This window comes from Mesocricetus auratus, unplaced genomic scaffold (genome assembly GCF_017639785.1).
Source record: "Mesocricetus auratus isolate SY011 unplaced genomic scaffold, BCM_Maur_2.0 Super-Scaffold_15014, whole genome shotgun sequence".
NCBI classification, from domain to species: Eukaryota; Metazoa; Chordata; class Mammalia; order Rodentia; family Cricetidae; genus Mesocricetus; species Mesocricetus auratus.
This window is the reverse complement of record NW_024429186.1, coordinates 8,288,707-8,311,660: the sequence shown is the minus strand read 5'-3', so window position 1 is coordinate 8,311,660 and position 22,954 is coordinate 8,288,707. Positions and strand designations below refer to the sequence as shown.

At 45.1% G+C, this 22,954-nt stretch overlaps 1 protein-coding gene across 1 annotated transcript in view; it reads left to right on the top strand.

Annotated features, from left to right (window-relative positions):
- Positions 1–13,027, top strand: part of Rcor1 (REST corepressor 1) — a 66,235-nt gene extending 53,208 nt beyond the window's left edge. The window contains exons 8-12 of the mRNA XM_040742448.1: positions 952–1,146; positions 6,709–6,786; positions 6,968–7,025; positions 8,148–8,377; positions 9,025–13,027. Of these exons, the coding sequence (XP_040598382.1) occupies positions 952–1,146; positions 6,709–6,786; positions 6,968–7,025; positions 8,148–8,377; positions 9,025–9,066 (603 nt within the window). The 3' untranslated portion in view covers positions 9,067–13,027. The remainder of the gene's footprint in view (positions 1–951; positions 1,147–6,708; positions 6,787–6,967; positions 7,026–8,147; positions 8,378–9,024) is intronic.
- Positions 13,028–22,954: the final 9,927 nt, after the last annotated feature.

Genomic DNA, 22,954 nt, shown 5'->3' with positions numbered 1-22,954 from the left:
ATTTTTAAGTGGCACAAGTTCTGACTGAAAAAGTAGAATAAATCTTACAGTGTAAAATGTTATTAAAACACACATGACCAATAGGTAATCTCTATGAAATAGCATAATGCTACACAGAATATAGTTTATTTCCTACTGTTATTTATTACCACATATTTAAGGAATTTCTGTTACCATCATTGTTTAATTGTCTTTTTATTTTAGTCTTGTAAAGTATAAAGCAAAAGGTCTTCTGAAATGTTGAGCTCTATCCTTGACTGGTAACTTTTTTTAAAGACAAGGTCAGGCCCAGACTAACCTTGCACTCCTGCCTCCCAAATGCTATAATTGCAAATATTTCCCTGCCATACACAACTTAAAACCTTATGTTTAAGTAAATGGTTGTCAGATAGTCCTTTTGTTGCCAAGCTCTTGTATTTTTATCCCTGAAAGTTTTCATATTAGAGAAAGCATTAATAAATTAGCCCAGTAATTTTTTTTAAAATGAGAGCACATTTGTAGAAAAAAGTATGTATGTCAGTCCAAAAACTAAACATTGTCCAAGAAGAAGTGATGTGTGAAATGCCTGTTTCATTTTGAAGTTTATATTTCTTAATGGAAAGATTTACAGACACTCCCCTTTCCCCATCCTCCCACACCCAGCAAAGGTGATCTGTGTCATGCAGTCTGCCTTGCTGGAGATAAAATGACTCTACGTGTCATATAGACAACTACACAGTCACAGAACTCATAAGTTGTTTTTATCAGAGGCCTGAAGAAGTAGAATAGAAAAGTTGTGTTCTGTGACGTGTCCATAGCTAATTTTTATCTTTAAGCTTCTGCTTAGGGTGGGTAGATAAGAAGGATGGTTTTAGATTGTTTGGGGCCATGTTAAAGACACGTGCTTATTACTGCTCTCCACTTGACATTTTTGTTTTTTAATTTCACTTACTAAATATGTGTGTCATACAGGTGCCCCCTGCTGAGACAATTCCTCAGGTCAAAAAAGAAAAGCATAGTACACAAGCTAAAAACAGAGCCAAAAGGAAACCTCCAAAAGGAATGTTTCTTTCCCAAGAAGATGTGGAGGCTGTGTCTGCTAATGCTACTGCTGCAACCACGGTGCTGAGACAGCTGGACATGGAACTGGTCTCCATCAAACGACAGGTACCTGCCAGCCCAGCATAGGGAAAGTCATTGTTTACCCAGGCCTTGCAGTCCTAGAGGTGTCAGAAGAGTATTTGTTTCCCTTTTTAAAATATCTGTTAGTATTGGGGGTTGGTGATTATGTGTGATGTGTGAAGGTCAGAAGACAGCTTTGTGGAGTTGAGTCTTTGTTTCTGCCTTTTCATGGAGTTTAGGATTGAACTCAGATTGCCTTTACCTGTGAGCCCTCAGCATTTTATTTCTAAGGAACTGGGCAGAAGATCTTGGGTATTGCCCTTTCCCTCTAAAAATTACCTTTAAATTGAGCTATTTGATAGAGAAATGCATGTGGCTATTTATGTAGCTTAAAGTAATTGCTTTGTCTGTGTATTTGTGTGTGTGCTCCAAAGATTTTTACATCAACCCACTCAAGTAATGTGTGTGGACCAGGAAGTTCCCCTTCACCACTATTCCATCAGGCCTCTGGAGCTCCGTCTGTGCTACCCCCAGGACAGGCCATTATTCTGATTTGTTTTGGGGGTTTTGGTCTGTTTTGTTTCAAAACAGGGTTTCTCTATGTAGTCCTGGATGTCCTGGAACTCACTTTGTAGACCAGGCTGGCCTCAAAACTCAGAGATCCACCTGCCTCTGCCTCCTGAGTGGTGGGATTAAAGATTTATGCCACCACCGCCTGGCTTAGGTAATATGTGCCACTTAACTTTGGTTTGGTTTTGTTTGTTTTGTTTTGTTTTTCTCTTTTCTGGAACTGAGGACTGAACCCAGGGAAGTACTAGGCAAGCACTCACCACTGGGATAAACCACCAGCCCAGTCAGAGGTCTAGGCTGACGCTTGTAGTGTGGTCAGCATGTGAGAAGCCTTATGTGTGGTTTCCACCACCATCAAAAGAACCCTCACAGATAGTTTCAGTCTACTTTTTATATTATCAAAAAATAAACATAAGAAAATGTTTGTTTTTACGGCTTTTTCTCAGTGTGTGAAATTTGCCTGTGTTTTATAAAGCAGTTACTTTTGATCTGTTTTTTCTGTTTGCTGTGGAAATAGTCTACTAGCAATACATTATACTATGGGAGACATTGGTTTTTTCCAATTTGGGGCCATTACACAAACTGTTACCATGAATGTTACGTATTTGGTACATTATGCTTGTGTCTCTGTAGAGCACATCTCTGTTGGATCGTCATATGTTCAGGGTTTTTCAGAGTAATCTTGTCAGTGTCTATGTATTTTGGTTGTACCATACCAGCATTTCCCACCTACATTTCCCTCTTTGGACTAAGCTGTGTGTTACAGGTGCAACCTCCCCAACCTCTACTCACTGTGTACCTCCTTCACCCTACCAGCAGAGACAACAGAAATATTCCTCAGAGTGACACGGTCATCTTCACTGACAATGGTAGTTCTACATTGTTGACAACAGTTGTCTTTAAACTGGCTTTTCTCTGGTGCATTGTGATGAGGTCTCCTTGGGCTTTGTAGACATTGCTTACCTTGTTTCTTATTGGTTGGCCCTTGGGCTGTCCTCTTTTCATAGTATGTCTGCCCGGTGTTTGTCCTGGTTCTCTCCTGGATTGTGCTCTTCACAGTGAAGCTCTAGCTCAATGTGTTCCTGCCTCTCTGTGTGTTTCCTTTTCCAGGTTGTGAATGGTTTCCCACCTGTCTCATTAGATCATTTGCCACTCTGTCCCTCCCCCATTCTCTGAAATTCTCAATCTTCCCTCTCAGATTAGTAGGTTTTAAATCCTGGTCAGAACTTTCTCCAGGGGTTAAGAGCAGCTTCTTAAATAGGACCTGAGTTTTGATTCTCAGTGCCCACATAGTAGCTTGCAACCATTTGTAACTCCAAGGGAACCCAGGGAATCTTCTGACCTACACAGACACCAAGCTTGTACCCTGGTGCACATATATGTAGGCCAAACACCTATACACATAAAATAGGGATAAATATTTTTGTTTGTTTGTTTTTCAAGACAGGTTTTCTCTATGTAGCCCAGACTGTTCTGGAACTTACTCTTTAAATCAGGCTGACCTTGAACTCACAGAGATCCACCTGCCTCTGTCTCCTGATTGATAGAATTAAAGACATGAGCCACCACCCAGCAAATCTTTTTTTAAAAGAACCTTTCCCCAGGTAATGAAGATGTGTTGAGTGTCATCTTAGCATCATTGTTTCAGCTTTTGTATTTTGATCTTCAGTCTATCAGTGTTTTCCTGGGTGTGGTGTTACATGTAAGTAAGTATGGGCATCTATTTTTTTTTTTTTTTTACTGAAAAAGTACTTTCACTGAGAAGCAGTGAGGCCTTTGTTTAAAAACAGACCTTCTGATTTTGTGTTCTTTGTTCTTTTGTTGGGTTGTTTGTCCTTCACAAACCACATAGTACCCTGATGTCTTGTGCTTTATAAATTTGTGTGTGTGACAGTAAAGTCTCCTAGGTCTTAATTGTCCTTGACCCTTGTATTTCCATATCAAATTTGTGTCACCTTTTCAATTTTCAGGAGGAAAATGTTCCAGAATTTTGATTGAAATTTTGTTGATAGCTATCAAATTAATATCTTTATTGTATTTTCTGATGAGTTAAGATGGTATGTCCCTCCACCTATTCAGGTCTTTAATTTTTTTATGCTGTATCATTTTTGATGTGCAAGGCTTAGAATTACTCCAAGATATTTAGTACATGTTGGGTGTTCTTGTAATAGAAGTGTTTTGTTGGGAGAGTGTCAGCGATGGGAGTTGTACCTGAGACCAGTTCATAGATAGTATTTTGAATTGTTTTTTGTGGTTGTTTGTGTCTGCGATGTAGAATGGGTCTTTCATTAGGGCTTCTCTCTTCCCCTTCTTTTCTCCTCTTCTCCTCCCCTTTCTCCTCCCACCTCTTGAGGAGTTAAGACTAAGTGATTGGAAACCAGCAGTCAAAGGTGGTCAGACCTTCTGGTGGTTTCCAGAAGGGTGGAGCTGATGGCTCTGTCTTTCATTTGGTTCAAGGAGGCACAGGACAGGGACCAAGCATCCATTTAGAGTCAGGACAGCTCTGTAGCCTGCTGTCAGCAGAGCTATGCCCAGATCTTAGGAGAATCTCTTAATCTTCCTAGAGACCTCTTTTCAAATGAGGAGATTAATCCTGGGGCTGATCCTTGCAGATCTGCTGGGGTTGCCGTGCCCAGGGCATTGTCAGTGCTGTGCAGTGGGGAAGGTGCCGAGGGAGGACCCAGTGGTGAGCGAGAAGAGGCTCTCCTCGGTCACCGGATGTGGCACCAAAGAACATTCTGTGCTTTTACTTTGAAAATTTTGTAGAGGGAGGGCTTAGAGCCTAACATGATAGTGAAGAGGCAGGTGCTTAGTTGCACTTCTAGAGTTAAAATAACAGTTACAGGGATGGTTACTTTGCAGGTAAATCAGAGAGACAGAAAACCTGATTAACACCATTTCAAGGAGTCTGAGCGTCATAGTTGCTATTGTAAGTTCTTTGTCCAGGGACACTTATGGATCCAGTTTGTTTTAGTCTCTCTCTTCTGAGAGTCTCAGCTTTTTGCTGTTGCCTTCTGTGAAAGCTGCAGAAGCTATTTTGTAATGCTGGAATCTATATTCAGGGCAGTAAGAAAAGGAAATGGAGGCAGGGAAACAAGACTTTTCTACCAGAGGCCCCAGACGGCTGCTTGCTGGCACCCTATGCTCTGCTCCTGGTTTTCAGGAACAGGGCAACTGTGAAGACAGTGCTTGTTTCCTCAGTGGATAAGTTTGCGGAGAATCAGTGGCCTCACGGAGAGAGGGTCCCTGTGTACAAGATATGAGTAGAATAGAAACAGAGGGGAGGCACGGGGAGGCCCCTGGACCAGCCATGTGGGTTACTTTGCTTTTTCTTTAAATGCTACACACAGCTTTATCCCGATTTTTATTCAGTTTCCTTTCCAGTTGGCCATAGCTTGCCGACTGACCTATTTTAATTTCTGCCCCCCTTTAAGGTTTATCCATTTATTTATTACCTATGCAGTGTTCTACCTAAAGGTCAGAAGAGGGCACCAGATCTCAACATAGATGGTTGTGAGCCCCTATATGGTTGCTGGAAATTGACCTCAGGACCTCAGGACCTCTGGAAGAATAGCAAGTGCTTCTTTCCTTAACCAGTCCTTAACCTGTTTTATTCTGACTCCCAAATCCTAGATTCCACCTCTCCATCCATCTTTGCTGTTTTTTTCTGAAAACAAGGTTTACTTTCTATGCCAGGCTGGCCTCCAACTCTTACTCTTAGCCCTGAACTTTTGAGTCTAAGGCAAGATTGCCACAAGTTTGGAACCAGCCTGGGCTACAGAGTAAGACCCTGTCTCAAAAAAACAACCCACCCCATAAGCACTTGACAGAAATGGAGTTTCAAAAGAGTATATTGGAGCCAGAGGTGGTGATTCCCAGCACTCAGGAATCTCAGGCAGGCAGATCTCGGAGTTTGAAGCCATCCTGGTCTACAGAGTGAGTTCCAGGGCAGCCAATCTATATTGTGAGACTGTTTTGAGAAAACAGGGCAGACCAAAAGAAAAAGAAAATCTGTCAGTATAAAAGGCTGTTTAAGAAGCCAGATGAAGGGTGACAAAGAGGCTCCAGTTACGGTGCTCATCACATAAACTTGGCTCTCTGAGTTCCCCAGAGCCCAGGTGACAGAAGGAGAGAGAGAACCAGCTGCACTGAGCTGTCTCCTGACTGCATATGCAAGCATGCTCACACGTCATACTCACACACCATAGTAACTTGTAAGAGAAGAGAAACAGAACAGGGTAGTAAGCAGGACCTGGTGACATAGGCCTGTAAGTACCACTGAGGAAGCTGAGATAGGAAGGTAACATGTTCAAAGCCAGTCTAGCATACACTGCAAGTTCCAAATTAGCCTAGCCGACCAGGGCTGCATGTATGTGTGTCTCTATGCATTAGTGGTAGAGTCTGGTCTTGTGCCAATCTCCAGGACAAGGAGGAAGGGTATACCTTGCCCCTCCTACTCCAAACTCTCTTTTCTCTCTTTAGATGTTCCTTTGCTGGTAAGCTTTCTTTCTTTCTTTCTTTCTTTCTTTCTTTCTTTCTTTCTTTCTTTCTTTCTTTCTTTCTTTTTTTGTAATACCTGCTGCTCCTGAATATCTTTGATGTTTTATTTATCAAAATCAACCTATTTATTCCTTGGTTTTCTTACTGCTTCTGTGTTTTTTGTTTTTAATAAAAAGTTCTCTAAGAGTTCTATCCCATTATACAATATAGAAATGCCCCGTCCTTGGAGTTCCGGGGGGGAATTAAATAACATGGCTTAATTTTTGTCGTTCCCTCCCCCCCTCTCTCTGTGTCTTTGTCTCTGTGTCTCTCCCTCTGTCTCCGTCCCTCCCTCCTCCCCCTCCCTCCCTCCCTCCCTCCCCCTCATAAGTAGAAAAGCTAGGTGCTGAGTCCGCACACCTGTGGGTAGAAGGATAATTCATGAGAAGACAGAGGCTGCCCTTGGTCAGTTAGGCTAATGGGAATTTTGCCATTTCCCCATCTAAGATGTCTTTTCTAGCTCTCTATCTTAAAAATGGAACTCTTTTTCTCTCTTAGATTCAGAACATTAAGCAGACAAACAGTGCTCTTAAAGAAAAGCTTGATGGTGGAATAGAGCCTTACCGACTTCCAGAGGTAGGATTATATTTATCTCGGAATTAGGGCTGAGTTTATGTGCTTAAAATTCTGGTATCTGTATGGTACATGTCTCCAATGTGCCTTGATTTGGAAAGACAAAGACATAATTTTCGGAACCCAGTTCATTTAACTGCCATAAAATGCATGTAATAAGTTGAAAATCCATTTGAATATCTAGGTCATTCAGAAATGCAATGCACGATGGACTACGGAAGAACAGCTTCTCGCCGTACAAGGTATGAGGGAGCTCTCTTTAGCACCTGGGAAATGTCATGTTTCATTCTATTAGTTCCATTCTATTACTTCACTTGTGTGGAAGCTTACAGTATCATAGCTGTGTCTTTCTCCTAGGTATGTGTACTTGTGTGTATGTGTTGTTGAGGACTAAACCCAGGGCTATGCTAGGCAGATGCTGTACCACTGTGAAACAGCCTCAGCCCATGTTATTTATTTATTTATTTATTTATTTATTTATTTATTTATTTACTTTCTTTGTAGCACTGGCTGTCCTGGAACGTGCTCTGTAGACCAGGCTGGCCTCCAATTCATAGAAATCCACCTGCCTCTGCCTCCCAAGTGCTGGGATTAAAGGCGTGCGCCACCACCGCCCGGCGAGTATTAGCATTTTAAGACAGGAAATGTTTCTCAAACTTAGGATTCTGAAAAGCCAAAATAGAATGCCCACAGCCATGAGGCTCTTGACAGGAACCTCAGCAACTTGTATGATAGTGACATGCTTTAAGAAAGGTTTCTAGTGGACAGGACTTTACTAGATTTGTGTGCTGTCATCTGTTAACTAAAGGTGACTGCCATGCGTTTCTATTGCTGTAACACACTGAGATAGTGTCTATGGGTAAAACTGCTATGGTGGGTTGCTAGCATCAGTTGAGTTTTTATTGTTGTGCTTTTGTGTGGTTGGGGTGTGTATGTGATTGGGATGTGGGTGTGGTTGGGGGTGTTGTTGGGGGTGTGTGATTAGTGTGTGTGTGTGGTTGGGTGTGGGTGTGGTTTTGGTTCTTTTTGGTGGGTTTCAAGGATCAAGCTCAGGTCATCAGCAAGTGCTCTATCCATTCAGCCCCCTCACCGACCTGAGTTGTGATTTTTAAAAATGGTTAAGATCACTGGCTGCTCTTCCAGAGGACCAAGGTTCAATTCCCAGGACCCATAGGGCAGCTCATAGCCTTTTGTAACTCTAGTTTTAGAAAATCTAACAACTTCTTCTGACCCCTGCCTGCTGCAGGATATTAGTAGTGTGCAGACACACACATGGGGAAAACTTTCACACACATAAAAATGAATACAAATGTTTTCTCTTACGTTAAAATTATTCTTTTAAAAGTATTCTCTTCTGTCCTTAGCCATCAGGAAATATGGACGAGATTTTCAAGCAATCTCTGATGTGATTGGGAACAAGTCAGTCGTTCAGGTGAAAAACTTTTTTGTAAATTATCGGCGTCGCTTCAACATAGATGAAGTTTTACAAGAATGGGAAGCAGAACACGGTAAAGATGAGACCAATGGGCCCAGTAACCAGAAGCCTGTCAAGTCCCCTGATAGCTCTGCCAAGATCCCTGAGGAAGAAGATGAGGTAAATCTGGAAGGGGTGGTCTCCCTGCAGACCATGCTTAGGGCTGCTGAAATGTCTTATAGTTCAGTCACTCAGCAGCTGGCTCAAGTAGCTTGTCACTGACTTACAGACACCATATCTCCATCCTGGCTTCCCTCTACACTTGTGACAAAGGCCATCAGGGACTGCTGAGTTGTGTCCTACGACTTAGGCCGGTCTCAAGTGTTAGCCATTGCTATGGATGAGTCTGCATGCCTTTAGGAGCTCTTAGTGATGTCCAGCAGCCACCTTCGAGTTTTTAATGCTGTCTGGGCCTGACTAGCTTAAGTTGGTAAAGACGGCTCTGGTCCTGTGTTTGCTGGAACTTCTGTGGCAATGACTAGCATTGTGATTTTGGAGGTAGTGACACTGATTTCACCAGAGCTGTCAGTTAGGAGGGAAGATGGCTGACTTATCTAACCTTGTGGAGAAAGCATTGCTGTTGTGTACCTCTGCAGATAGGGATGCTCAGAATGAGAAAGACAGGAAGGTGGGCCAGCACCCCTGCCCTGGGAGTGTGATGCTTGTCCTGCAGTGCAGGCTTGTTGAGTTCACCCCTGCTCCCTGGTGGAGCCTGCCAGAGCTGTGCTGATGGCTGGTCTCACTCCTTCCTTTTTCTCCTCCTTCAGGCTGCTTCTGTCCTCGACGTAAGATACGCATCTGCCTCATGAAAACTGCTGGTAGCTTTGAACACTTGGTATGGACGACATGTTATCCAGATATCAGGTATTACAAGACATCACCTAGCCATCTGCATCACATCTCTGTGGACAAGCAGCTATTACCAAAAAAGGCATACACTTCCAGTCCTGTGCTACATCTGCCTTAATTCTTTGCTCGTTGCTCCATGTTGGAACGACTTCCCAGAGAGCTCCATTGCATCTCATTCTGCCTACGGGCTGGGGGACCCACGGCCTGCACACCCTCCAGTCTGGGACCTACCCTCCAGTTGGCTCGCCCGAGCCCCGTCAGTGGCAGCTCTCCCTCCCAGTCAACAGCTTCAGAACAGGTAGTCTTGAAAGGCCCAGCTCTGTTCCTGCATGGCCTGCAGTTTCTACTTTGTGCATAGTGTAATTCCAGAAGGCCTAGTTGGCCTTCTAGAAAATTTCTCCCCTTCTCTGGGGCAGCCACCTAAGTAATATCATGCTTCTTTGGAAATCACAGCCCATTGGCAGACCACATTGTAACCTTTGTCATACCAAGCTCCCTGATATGACTTCTGTTTCCCTAAACAGAGGGCAGAGTTATGGTTTATAAATCAGGTGGCTCTTTTCCCCCCTTCCTCTCCCCTAACTCTTTTCCTCTTCTCCATTTCCAAGAGTAAAAAAAAGCTCATTTGCAGCAACTGTCCTTGACATTGTAGCTTAATGGGAACATGGACCTCAATGCTTTCTTTCTGCCTTCAGCCTTCAGCATTGGAATCCCAGGATGTGGGTACACCCTATCTCCTCTTGATTACCAAACTACCACTATCATCACCCAACTCCGAGAGATTTGGTTCATATCACTGTACCTGGTGCTTGTACATTTGGAATTGGTGCCTTCTCCTTCTGGCAACCATGTTATCAATCGCTTTTCTGTTCAAGTGTCTTATTTAACGTTTATTGCTTGCCAAAGATGACATCATTGAGGTGTAGCAGATGGGGAGAGCTTCTGCAGATTTGACTTGAAACATCAGGTCAGCTCAGGAGAGGACATGAGGGAAGCTAGGGATGTTTTTTCTAGATGCTGTGCGCATTAGTGCTCCTCCTCTTGGTGTGCCTGGCCATCGGCTGTCACCCCACGTGTGTTGTGTCATCTGTGTAGTGGTGTGACCACACATGCACCACACCTCTCTCAGCAGCAGACAGGACAGAAAAGTGATGGATGTGTTGCTTAGTGAGACCGACACGAAAAGAAGCATTCTACAGAGTGGTGTACGATGCCATCTGTTTAGACTAGGAACAAGCAAAGATTTCTAATAAATGTTCTGAGACTTCCAGAATCACTTTTGCTCTCTTAGCAGACTGTGGGCCTGCAGGGGGTTGAGGAGCAGCCGGCCAGACTGCGTTCTAGCATCCGTGGCCAGTTGAGACTGCACTAACCATGTGGAAATATCTTTTGTTGTTATTTGCAGTGTCTGAATATTTTTTCTGCTTTCAATACCAAAAAGGAAAAAAAAAAGTAGATGCTTTAAGGTATGAACGGAGTTCTTACGAATTTAAAATATGCAATTAAAATTCGATGTTTTGACTCCTAAGCACCTTTCTTTTTTTTTTTTTTAATTTTTTTAAGTTAGCTGTTCTCTTTAGAAAGAGGTTCAGCTCTAGAAATCTAGACTGGGGGTGGGGTGTACATTCTTTTTGAGAGGACTGGAGAAAGGTCATTCCAAAGGAGAATATAGAGGGACTTTCTTCATCTGTCCCACACCAGGTGCCCATTGGTCGAGAGTCTGTGGAGCAGTGCGAGGCACAGCCCACTGTTCCTGTGTAGGGACAGGTGACAGAGCTACACTAGTGAGGAGTCAGCTTTTCTCTGTGTGTATCATAACCCTGCTGTGTAACAGAAAGGGAATGAAAATATGATGGGGTCGGAGGTCAGCCGCGCTTTGCGCTTCACTCACAGAGACACTAAGGCGCCTGATGAAGCCCTGCTCGCCATCTTTTTGCATGTCCTCTCTCGAGTGAGCAGACGCAGCGTGGTGGTTGCTACAATGGCTTTCTCGCTCTGCCAGTGGCTCTATGTCTTTGTGCCCGGGCTACTTTTCTTAAGAGTTGCTCCCTCTGGGCAGTGCTTAGACTCGATCACCTTGGCCGGTGTGATGGGCAGAGCGGCAGTGCCGGGCACCAAGCTCACTCTGCTGTCCTGTCCTTTCCTGTTCCAAGCAGCCGGGACAAGTCGGGTGTCAGAGTGATTGTGATCAGAGTAGCTGATTTTGGCTTTTTCTCCAAGGGAAAGAGATAGGCATGCCATTTTCATTTCATGACAAAAGGGGGAAAGTGGTCTTTGCCTGGCTGCTGTTGGAATAGTCTCCATGTTTTAAGCGTCTCATGACACAGTCTGCAGTGATGTAAATCCAAGAAATCACTTAGCTTTCAAAGCTGAGGGCTCTGGTCTTGAACTGTGACTGTTCAACATGTCAAAAATTAGGTGCATCAGCAGGTTAGGTTTGGACATGATGCCTGCTTCTGATGGAATGTCACTTAAGCTTTGTGTTCTTAAAAATTATCAATGTGAATGTCATAATTATATATTTTTGTGGGAAAATCTTCTAAATATAAGTTATTGTGCAAAATATAGTATCATGGACACAAATAATAGTCTAACTTTTAGTTTAGAGATCCCTAAAGATATAAACTGTATTGCGTATGCATTAAAAGTTTGTTTTATTTAATTTTATATAGACCTGTAAAGTGTTTAGGTAATTCTTTTCACTTACCCACTTAAACACCCTGTTACTTGAATGTTGTGTTGACTGGTCAGCAGCAGTGATCAATTCTGTACATTGCTCTTAGCTGGGCTTCCCATGCCTCAGTTGTGCTGATCAGCTCTGTGTCCCAGTTAGGTGCTGTGTCAGCAGGAGCAGAGTCCGTGTAGCCCTCCCACCGCCTCTTTGTTTGTCAAGACAGCTCCCTAAAGGTGGATTTGACAGTTCTTATAAGACCCTCCCCATGACGGTCACAACCGTAATCAAAAAACAGAAGGTGAGAAAGCTTACTGTGGAATAATGAAGCAGCTGTTTTCTGTTTATATAGTTTCCTCAGTACTACACACCACTCTAAGTGAGTTCATTGTCACTTTAAATTGCAACTATACCCTGCTTTTATCATTCTAAATATCAGATGTACTATTGGTATAATTGCACACCAAAAATAAGTCCAACAGTGCATTACACTAACTGGATCCCTGCTTCCATGTAAGCAAAGGAGAGACAGAACAGAGCCTGTCTTTCTCTCGTGTCTATCCTGTTTGTACACCTAGTGACCCAGGATTCAAGTTTTTAGTATCAAGTCAACTTTGCCTCAGATCGACTAAAGGCAGGTAGATCATCTGAGCCTAATGACCGTGTGCAATGCTCCTCCCGCCACTCCCTGGTCTTTGCAGCTTCTTCTCACTGTAGTAAAGCACAATTGCAGGAGCGTTACAGTTCAGAAGGAAGGTCAGTAGAGTCTATGCATGTTGTAAAATAATGAGTGTTTACAGTCACCTTCTCTAAGATGAAAATTTATACTGGAGTGGATAGCATTCCATTATGTAGACTTAAAACTTTGCTAAGTGCTTTTTAGATTGCTTAAAATTTTTCAAGATTTTAAAAGATGTATAAGGTTAAGTTTGCAAATATAACGGAAATGCTGTATATCTTTTGGAGTGATAAAATCCATGTTAAAATTTTAAAGAAAATATGTTGTAATAATGCTGTTGTAAGTAATATTTCCATGTCTCTCTTTGCTTGTTTTATAGTTCAGCACAGTCATTGTGGTGAATGTCCATAGCATTATCACTGCTTAGCCATTGGATTATAACATTTGTTAGTGGAGATTGGGAAATTTATTTGTGAAATTCTGCAGAATTCATTTTTCTATTTCCAATATTTGCTGAAGTTAAATAAAAAATTTTCAAGCCATTGATGTAATAAAATATGAAACAAAACAATTTTTGCATCCCCATGTCTATCTTGCTACAGAATGGGATGTTTTTCTCCCCTTCCAAGAAGGCCTTGGGTTTCTGATGGTGTTACTGCCCCAATATTTGACCTTGTGGGACAGGCAGCTGGGGGTTGGAGGAGGCTATTGTCCTTAGCTTTTAGATCTACCACAATATTCTGATAGTCTTCTTGTGTGTGGTTACCAGGCATCAAAGTACAGTGTATATTTCATAAAGTGTGTGGTGTTACCGTAAGAGGTTGTTTCCCTTATTAACAGTTTTTCTTTTGTCAGCTTGACTACGTCCTAGAGGCTGGGCTCTGCATAGTCCCTGGTCTAAGGCAGTGAAGGGGCAGACTACTGCCTTTTTGTTTCTGGTCAGCAAAACCTAACCACATATGGTTCAGTACCTGAGCAGCGTGAGGGATACTGGCAGCTTCTGTGCCCTTCCCTTTCCTGGCTGAAATAATGCATTACTGAGCTTTCTCTGCATTCATAAATGCCTAAGGTAAATTAACTTACATAGAAAGGGTTATTAGCCCACAGTTGTGAAGGTTTTTTTGTTTTTTGTTTTGTTTTGTTTTACGAGACAGGGTTTCTCTGTATTGTTTTGAGGCTGTCAGTCCAGCCCGGCCTCGAACTCACAGAGATCCGCCTGCCTCTGCCTCCCAAGTGCTGGGATTAAAGGTGTGTGCCACCACCACCCGGCCCAGTTGTGAAGGTTTTTACTCATGACCATTTGCCCTCAAATTTTTTGACAGTCTCATGGTGTGTAGCCTGTTGACCCCCTTCTTTTGACCAGTGGTAAGAGCAAGTAACACACCATGGAAAGAAAGTGGCAGAACAAAGCTGTCCAAGCCAGGGCCAAAAAGAACAAACAGGAAGACCAAAGGCCAGCACTCCCATGATCCCCGGTAAGCCACTGGTCCCCAGTGACCTAAAGACTTTGGCTAGATCCCACCTTTCAAAGGTTCCTTTACTTCTTGTCAATTCCAAGTTGGTACTGAAGCCTTTATTTAGCAAGCAAGCCTTTGGGTAACGTGGTCTACACTGCAGTGGGTAACTACTACAGGAATCTAAGGTTCAAACCTGCATTGCAGTAAGTGGGTGGGTGATGCCTGCATCAACTAGGAGGTTTTGTAAGAGTGAGAGGGCCCACCAGCAGCCTCAGCACTAACAGCCTAAAATAACAGAAAGGGAAAATCCTGTAGTCCACAGCTCAGAGCCAGTGCTGCAGGAACTCCTGGCAGGAAGGGCATAGCAAGTTTGTGTCTGTAGAGCTTGTCCTGAGAAAATGCCACATGTTGAGAGGAACCTGAAGGCCGCATCCCAGAGACAAGATAAGGCTCCAAGAGTTGTATGTCAGACTGTGGTGGCCAGAGGGACAGAACAAGAGTGAGCAAGAGTAAGGATTAGAAGAACCTGGAGCTTCCTGGCAGGAGATAGAGGAAATAAGCCAAAAGTAAACATGGCAAGGGGAGATGGCAGGGAGGATCCTAGCCAAGGACCACTCTCCTGTCACACATAGCCATGGATCTGCTAGGACAGTTGCACAGAGGGGTTGTTTAAGCTTGATATCCATTGACTTAGAAGACTAGCTTGAGTAGGAACGACTCTTGCAAAGACTGGCATAGAGGGTATATAAACTTCATGTAGGCACGGAAGGCCATGGATCCCCAAATCAAAGACAAGACCTCAGGTCCAGGTGCACTTCCTCCAGTCTAAATAAAACACAGAAAGTGTACACGCTGGTAACTACAAGGTCACCTCTTGTTTTTGTTTTTGTTTTTTTTAAAGATTTATTTATTTATTACATATACACCAGATTGAATTGTAGATGGTTGTGAGCCACCATGTGGTTGCTGGGAATTGATCCCTGGTCCTCTGGAAGAGCAGTCAGTGCTCTTAACCTCTGAGCCATCTCTCCAGCCCCCATCTCTTGTTTCTTACCTCATGTGAGATTGGCACTTGCTCCTATCCAGACTAAAGGGAAGTATGGCTACAGCCCTACCATGCAGGAGTCATAGGGAATTCTCCAGAGCTCCAGGAGTACTGTGTCTTTAAAGCACTCTCTGGTGATGTTATATGAAAATGAGAGCCCACAGCCTCCATACTCTATATACTTAATCTAGAACCCAGCCTTTTCGGAGGTGCTGGCTTTGAAGAGAGGGCTGTGTATGCCATCCCAAGTGGTCAGATCTCTTGCCTTAGTAGAGTCAAGGCCATGCCTATCATGCACTCCGTTGACTTCACTTGTGCTGTCAAGGCTCACTCATGGAGGAGTCTCAGGCTAGTCTCTGCTCCTGGGCTGTGTGTCCTTTCTCCCTGTCTCAAAGTGGGGATACTGCCTTGAGCAGTTGGTGGCCTGTCTCTTTCAGCCTCTCTTCCCATTACCTCCTGTGAGGTTCATGTGCTCGGGCACCATTCACTGGTCCTCCTTTTGAGCTGTCTACCTCAGTGAATGGCACTTATGTCTGATCACCAAACCAGAAACACTGACATTGGCCACCTCAGGCATCCGCTGCTGGAGTTGATGCCTTGGCAAAGCACACAAGTACCTAGTTCCCAGCATTGCTCTTTTCAGTTTCCTCATCCATCCCATCATAAGCAGGAACCTTTCTACTTTATGTGTGAGGTTTCAGATTCCATGGCACTACAGTTACAGACAGTTGCCAGCAGTCACGTAGGTGCTGGAAATTGAACCCAGGACCTCTGTAAGAAGAGTCAGTGCTCTGAACCACTGAACCATCTCTTTCAGCCCCAATCATGAACCTTTCAACATAGGAGTTCGAGGCCCGCCTAGTCTACAGAGCCAGGACAGGCTCCAAAGCTACAGAGAAAAGCAAAATGAAAAACTAAAGGCTAGGTGGGGTGAGACTCCGTGACGGGCGTTGCCTAGCGTGTACAAGGTTCTGGGCTCCTCCCTAGCATCACCACACACGTGTGCACACACATGTTATTTTAGTCAGTTTCTGAATGGCCACAGATAGAAGTCGCTCACAGCACCTTAGCTGCCCAGTTCCCTGTGACCAGTTCTCTCCAGCCCTCAGTCTGTGCAGCAGACATGTTTGCCATCCCTCCTTTGAAGAAGGGGAAACTAAGACTTAGAATCTTGGGAGAAGACATGCCCACGCCACTCTCTTCCAGATTCTGCTGTTCTACCTGAGCCCTGTGTCACGAGGTCTTGTGATCTTGTTCACTCTCTTCATCTATCTGAGTAAGAGGCCCTGAGGGGTGCATGCCCGCATACTGTGAAGACTTGCTGTTTGTTCAGATTAGTAAAACCCAACAAAGTATTCTCTCCACCACGTCTCCCCTCCTATAACTCTCAGGGCTACTTTAAGGGGACTCCTCACTGCATTTCCCACACTGGCCTTTTCAGGCAGGTCCTTGACATACTCTGAAGCTGTAGAGGTCGTCCTCTTAGTCCTTGGTTTCTAAGGGTAAGCTCTGGCTTCTCTGGGGCCCGAGGTTACCTAGTGGTCATCAGTCCATCAGCTACGAGGCCGGAGTCTGTACCATCCTGTGTGCCACCAGACAGCCTCAGCAGGACCAGTATGGGATCTGGCCTGTGACTACCCTGGCTGCAGGGTCCTCTGGTGACATTTCTCTCTCCGCCTTTTAAGTAAGAGCGTCATGGTTATGACTCCCCATGGAATCCCTTCCCATTATGTGTGCCTTGTGTTTTTCCATGGCTGTTAGTGTGTTTTATCGTTTGCTATAGAAACTTGGTGCAGACTACTTAGGAAGAAAAGTAGGCTTATCGCTTAGAATTTTGAAGGCTAAAAGTTCACACAGCACAACAAAGGTTGGGGCGAGGGCCTCTGGGTCACACCCCGGCAAGATGGTTGGCAGTGGCAAGGATGCTTAAGAGATTGAGGTACCATGGAGAAGCAGACTCATAACAGACAACTCGGGACCCACAAGAGCTACCTTACTCCTCTAAGATCTCCGTTGACCTAAGGACCTGGGCTAGCCTCCACTTGGAAGAATTCCATCAACTCCCATGCCACTACACTGGGATCCAGTTTCCCATACACAAACTCTGAACTGGGTCAGAATTGTCTTAGTCAGTGGAGCCTTCACAGGCATGGCAAAGGAATTGGGCTCTCCTGCTGACTCTACCATCCTGTAAAGAAGTTTAAGACAACCTGCAAAAATGACTGACAAGGCCATCAACCGCCAGACCTGTGTACAAAGCCACCAGAGGTCACGGGACCATGAGAAGGCCACATAAGTGACCTTGGAGAGACCATTACAAGGTATGCGTGGGCAAACCATCCCAGGTGAGAGCCCTGGCCCTAGGGACAGTGGCCTTTGGTAGCAGCTGTTGTCTTTGGTGTAGCTTGTCATACAGCAACAGACACCTGGCAGTTGGAGAGGGTGGGGCAAAATTCAGGCTGCCAAAAAGGGCCGAGCGCTTGAGCTTTGGAGCCTGGGCTGCTGCCTGTGTGCAAAGCCCTCAGATGGGGTCCCAGGTCCCTTCTCAGAATTACGTTTAGCCAAGTGTGTGCAAAGTGTAGACCCCTACCTCTGAGGCTAGGTCACCACTCTGGCTCCCTAAGGCATAACCCAGAGTCCCCCAGGAGACAACCCCTGCGTAGAAGCACAGGCCAGCCACTCCTTGGGACCACACCTTTGACATCCAAGGCCAGGCGTGAATAAACAGCTGATGGGGGGAATAGACTGCCAACTCTCCCAGGTTGCATCTGCATTGGTTGGATCGTGGTGGTCAAATGCTTTTCACTAAGGAGACTCAAGGTTGAAATGCTTCCCACCTTGGGCAACAGCGTTTTCCTGCTGTGTGACACCTGATTCCCGCCTGCCCATCTGCATGACCTTCCTGACTAAATGCCAAATATATCTGCTGGGGTCTCCAACATTAGATTGGGGTCAAAAGAGAATAGGGTTCAGCAGTTTTCCAGTCACAGCGAGAATGGGCACTGGGCTAGTTTCACAGAAGTGTGGGTAGTCAGCATGCTCTCACAGCCCCTACAGGTACCCCTGGGCAGCAGGGAGGATGGTCTCAAACTCACTGTGATCCTTCTAGCTTGGTCTCCTGAGCCGTGGAATTACAGATGTGAGCCACACACCTAGCTGTAGACATTTTGTGGGGGCTTTTTGTTGTTTTTCTGATAGGGTCTCACTGTATGTCTCAGACTGGCCTTATTTGCTCTGGCTGGCCTCAAACTTACCACCCTCCTGCATCCACGGCCGGTGTACAGGTGTCACAGGCTTGTGCTATCATGTCAGATTCCAGATAAACCGTTATTTCTGCAGTAGACAAAGCTCACTGCTTGATAGCTGCAAGGGTTTTGTCTTTGTCAACTTGACGGGCTTTAGAGTTACCATGGAAACACATCTAGGTATGTTTAGGAAGACCATTTCAGAAAGATTTATAACTGAAGAGGGAAAACCCACCGTGAATGTGGGTGTCACCGTCAATGGGATCAGGTCCCAAACGGAATAAAATGGAGCAGCTGGGGAGGATGCTCAATGGGCCGAGTCCTACTGGGCAAGCACGGGGGCCTTAATCCTCATCCCAGCACCAACAGAGTGTAGAGGTGGTGTCTGTTAACCCAGCACGGGGGCCTTAATCTTCATCCCAGCACCAACAGACTCTCTCTCTCTCTCTCTCTCTCTCTCTCTCTCTCTCTCTCTCTCTCTCTCTCTCTCTCTCTCTCTCTCTCACACACACACACACACACACAGAAAGTTAACTAGTGAGCTGAGTGTCAACATTCATCTCTTTACTTCTGCATGGTATACTGTACCCCTGAAATAGCCAGCCCAAAACAAGCCCTTCCCCTCTCAACTTGCTTCCTTCTAGTTAATATGTACTTTTATTTTATGCCTGTTTTGCTTGCACGTATGTCTGTGTACTCTGCATGCCGGGAAGTGCAGTTACAGATGGCTGTGAGGCCCTGGGAACTGAGCCCAGGTCTTCCATTAGAACAGCAAGTGCTCTTAACTATCAAGCTCTCTCCAGCCCTCAACAGTCAGGATAAAATAACGAATGCAGTAACAGTCAGCTCTTTGAGAGAATACAATCATTATAAATACATGTACTCACATTGGGTACCCAAACGTATTAAGGAAATATTAAAAGGAAAGGTGGCATAGCAAGAGTCTTGAGTACCATTGTCAGTAATACGGACTTCTGAGTCATAAAACTGTTACTTCTGCAGTAGACAAAGATGCCTGCCTAATGATAGCTGCAGCGGTTTTAAACCAGATCACCAGGACAGGAAATCCAGATGGACCCGACAGATAAACCCGCAGGACCCACACTGCCGCATGAGATGATTCTTTCCAAGTACATACAGACTTACAGAATCGAAATCCCAGCACTACATCCTTGCAGTGGTCAATTAATCCTCACCAAGCAGGTCAAGAACACACACTGGGGGGAGGGAGGGAAGTCACCAATAAATGGCATTCGGAAAACTGGATGTGTGCAAGACCCTATTCTCTCAAAGTGGATTAAAGACTTAACTCTAAGGCCCCAGACTGAAGCCGAACGACACTGGGCTGAGCCGGGGGCTGGGGTATTGAACTCAAGAGCTGTAGTAGTGGTCTGTCAGTCCCTTCTGGCTGTATCAGGTTTGGGCCTTATGTTTAGTAGCCTTCTGTTAGTGTTTGTTTTATAGATCAACTTGTATCCTGGAGAAGTTAGTGACCCCTGCATCCCTTGTAACTTTATTTTTCTCTGAGTATCTGGCTGGTGTCACTGTAGCTATGCCCTTCAACTTGGTTGACTTTGATTTTAGTCACATTGTGAGTTCTGTGACTCAGTAGGTCAGAGGACAACTTGCAGAGTCGGTTCTCCCTACCATGTGCGTCCTAGGGACGGAACTCAGGTTGTCACGCTTGGCAGCAATTGCCATTACCCGCTGAGCCATCTCACCAGCCCCGTTGTTTTAGAGACAGGTGTCATACCCCAGGCTAACTAAGTCAGAGATCCACCAGCCTCTGTCTCCTGAGTGCTAGTATTAAAGGTGTGTGCCACCATGTCTGGCAATAATCTTGTCCTTTTAAAATATTTATTTAGTGAGTCAGTCGTTGGTGGCACACACCTTTAATCCCAGCCCTTGGGAAGCAGAGGCAGGCAGATCTCTGAGTTCGAGACCAGCCTAGTCTACAGAGCTAGTTCCAGGACAGCCTCCAAAGTCACAGAGAAACCCTGTGTGGAAAAACAACAATAAAAAATTTCTTACTGTGTGTGTAGGTGCACTGTGCATGCAGGAGCCCATAAATGTTGGAAGAGGCATCAGATTTACAGATAGTTATGAGTCTGGGTGCTGGGAACAGAGTGCTGTGCTTTTAACTGCTGACCTCTCTCCAGCCCTGATCAGCTTTTTTTTTTTTTTTTGGTTTTTCAAGACAGGGTTTCTCTGTGGCTTTGGAGGCTGTCCTGGAACTAGCTCTGTAGACCAGGCTGGTCTCGAACTCACAGAGATCCGCCTGCCTCTGCCTCCCGAGTGCTGGGATTAAAGGCATGTGCCACCAACGCCCGGCCCTGATAATCTTTTAATTGGCGTGTTTATACTGTTGTTCACTATAGAGAATGACAGCACATATCCATAACCCCAGACTCTGCAGGTGGAAGCTGGAAGATCAGGAGATCAGGATCATTCCTAGCTACATAGTGACCTTTGGTCCACAAGGGGCCCAGTCTGAAAAGCAAGCACACAAACTTAAAAATTGGCTACACTAAAACTAACGGGGCTGAGAACCAAAGTGCATCCTAGCACCATTGGGCCACAGTGCACACCACCTGCTCTGACTCCCATTTGTTGGTTTTCCCTCCTGGTTTTGTCTGCTGTTTTGCTCCTGTTTCTTCTGGTTTTTTTTTTTTTTTTGAGTGTGTGTGTGAGAGAGAGTGTGTGTGTGTGAGTGTGTGTGTGCATGCGTGCATCTAGCTTCCTCCTTTCACATTTGCAATACACATTTACAGCCAGTGCACGCATGTCCACTTTTAAGTACCGCATCACAGGGCAGGGTGTCTTATCCAGGTAGCACGGATTGCCTGTCCCAGTGGCTTTCCTCACACAGAAGTGTGTGTGTGTGTGTGTGTACCTGTCCTGCAGTGCAAGTGACAGCCAGCATAACAACACACTGCTGTGGTTTCGTCCAGGTGACACTTGAGAGACTGAAGCCACAGGACCAACCATTATTAATTCAAGGCCAGCTTGGTCTAAAGAGTAAGATTCTAATCTTGATGGGGGGAGGGGATAAAAAAGATGAAGAGAAAAGAAAGAAAGGGCTGGAGGGTGGCTCTGCCACTAAGAGCACTGGTTGCTCTTGCCGAGGACCCCAGCTCATTGCCCAGGACGCACATGGCAGCTCACAGTTGTCCTTAACTCCAGTTCTGAGAGAATCAAGCACCCTCTTTGGCTTCCATGGGCTTCCATCTTAGAATATGTGCAATTCTGCAGGGTAGAACTAACTCTTACACGTTAATGTTTTTAAAAAAAAGGCCAGTTTGCTGTCTCAGCAGGCAAAGACACTCGCTGCCCCTGGGACCCACATGATAGAGAAGTGACTTCTGCAAGTTGTCCTCTGACCTCCCACACATGTGTTGTGACCCATAGGCCCCTCCTCCCCCAACGTAAATAAAAAATTAACGCCTAGAGGTCCCATAACCAAAGCAATGAGCATACTTCATTCCCTGCTGTGGGACAGGTCCACCCATGAAGATGGTTTTGGGACCATAACAATGCCATCTGAATGTGACCTGGGAAATTAATAGTTTTAAGAAAGGTGGGTCGCCGGGAGATGGTGGCCCACGCCTTTAATCCCAGCACTCGGGAGGCAGAGGCAGGCGGATCTCTGTGAGTTCGAGGCCGTGCTGGACCGACAGCCTCAAAAACAATACAGAGAAACCCTGCCGAAAAAGAAAAAAAAGAAAGGGTAAGTCAATTTCTGTAAAGCTGACAAGATGGTAATGTTAATTCCTTCTCAAACTGGGGTGGCAGCTCAGTGGGAGAACCCTCACCTCACAGGCTGGAGGCCCTGGTTCCAACCCTGGTACTTGAAAAAAAATTGCTGATCAGTTAGCATGGCAAACAAACAAACCACAGTATTTGTGGGAAAAGACTGTGGTACCCAGGGTTTGCCCTGTGGTGTTCCAACAGAGCAGTCAGCGTTGTTTCACGGTTGATGTTGATACAGACCCAGAAATGTCTTTCGGGAGCTCAGCAGTTAAGACTGCTGGCTGCTCTTTCAGAGGAGCTGAGTTCAATTCTCAGCACACAGATGGTGGCCCACAACCAGTTCCAGGTAGTCTGACGCCCTCTTCTGACCTATGACGGCACCAGGCACACGTGTAATACACAGACACTCATGTAGGCAAAACACCCATACACTTTAAAAATGTATCTTAAAAATACTGCTTTCTTTGAAATGGTGACTAGCCTGGCACCACAGAAAAAGCACTCATTTAATGGGCATGCTTTGGTGGCATTTAGTGTGTCATTGTGGGCATAGCCACCACCTCTGTCTCATTCTTCATCCCCAGAATAAAAGCTTACACCCACTAAGAACTGACTGCCACCCTCCCTTCTCATCCTTAGCAATTATGAATCTGTTTTCCATTTCTGTGGAAAATTGCTGCCTATTTGAAGCTGGCTTATTATGCCATTTTCCTTTGTGTATATTTGAATTATCATCATTAAAATATTTACAGCTTGCAGTACCCACTTCCTGGATCACTGAGGTTGTTTTGGCTGAAAGAAAAGAAAAACCCATGTCACGCACATGCGCGTGCGCGTACACATGCACACAGACACACACTGCACGGGATGGGTGGGAGAGGCAGTTAGAGGTTGTGGCAGACTCGGGAGTGGGCAGGCCCGAGTCTTGACGGTTCAGCAGGCGCTCGGGTCCCGCTAGATGACTTCAGGTGCTATCTTTATGGTCTACCTGGCCTAGCAGA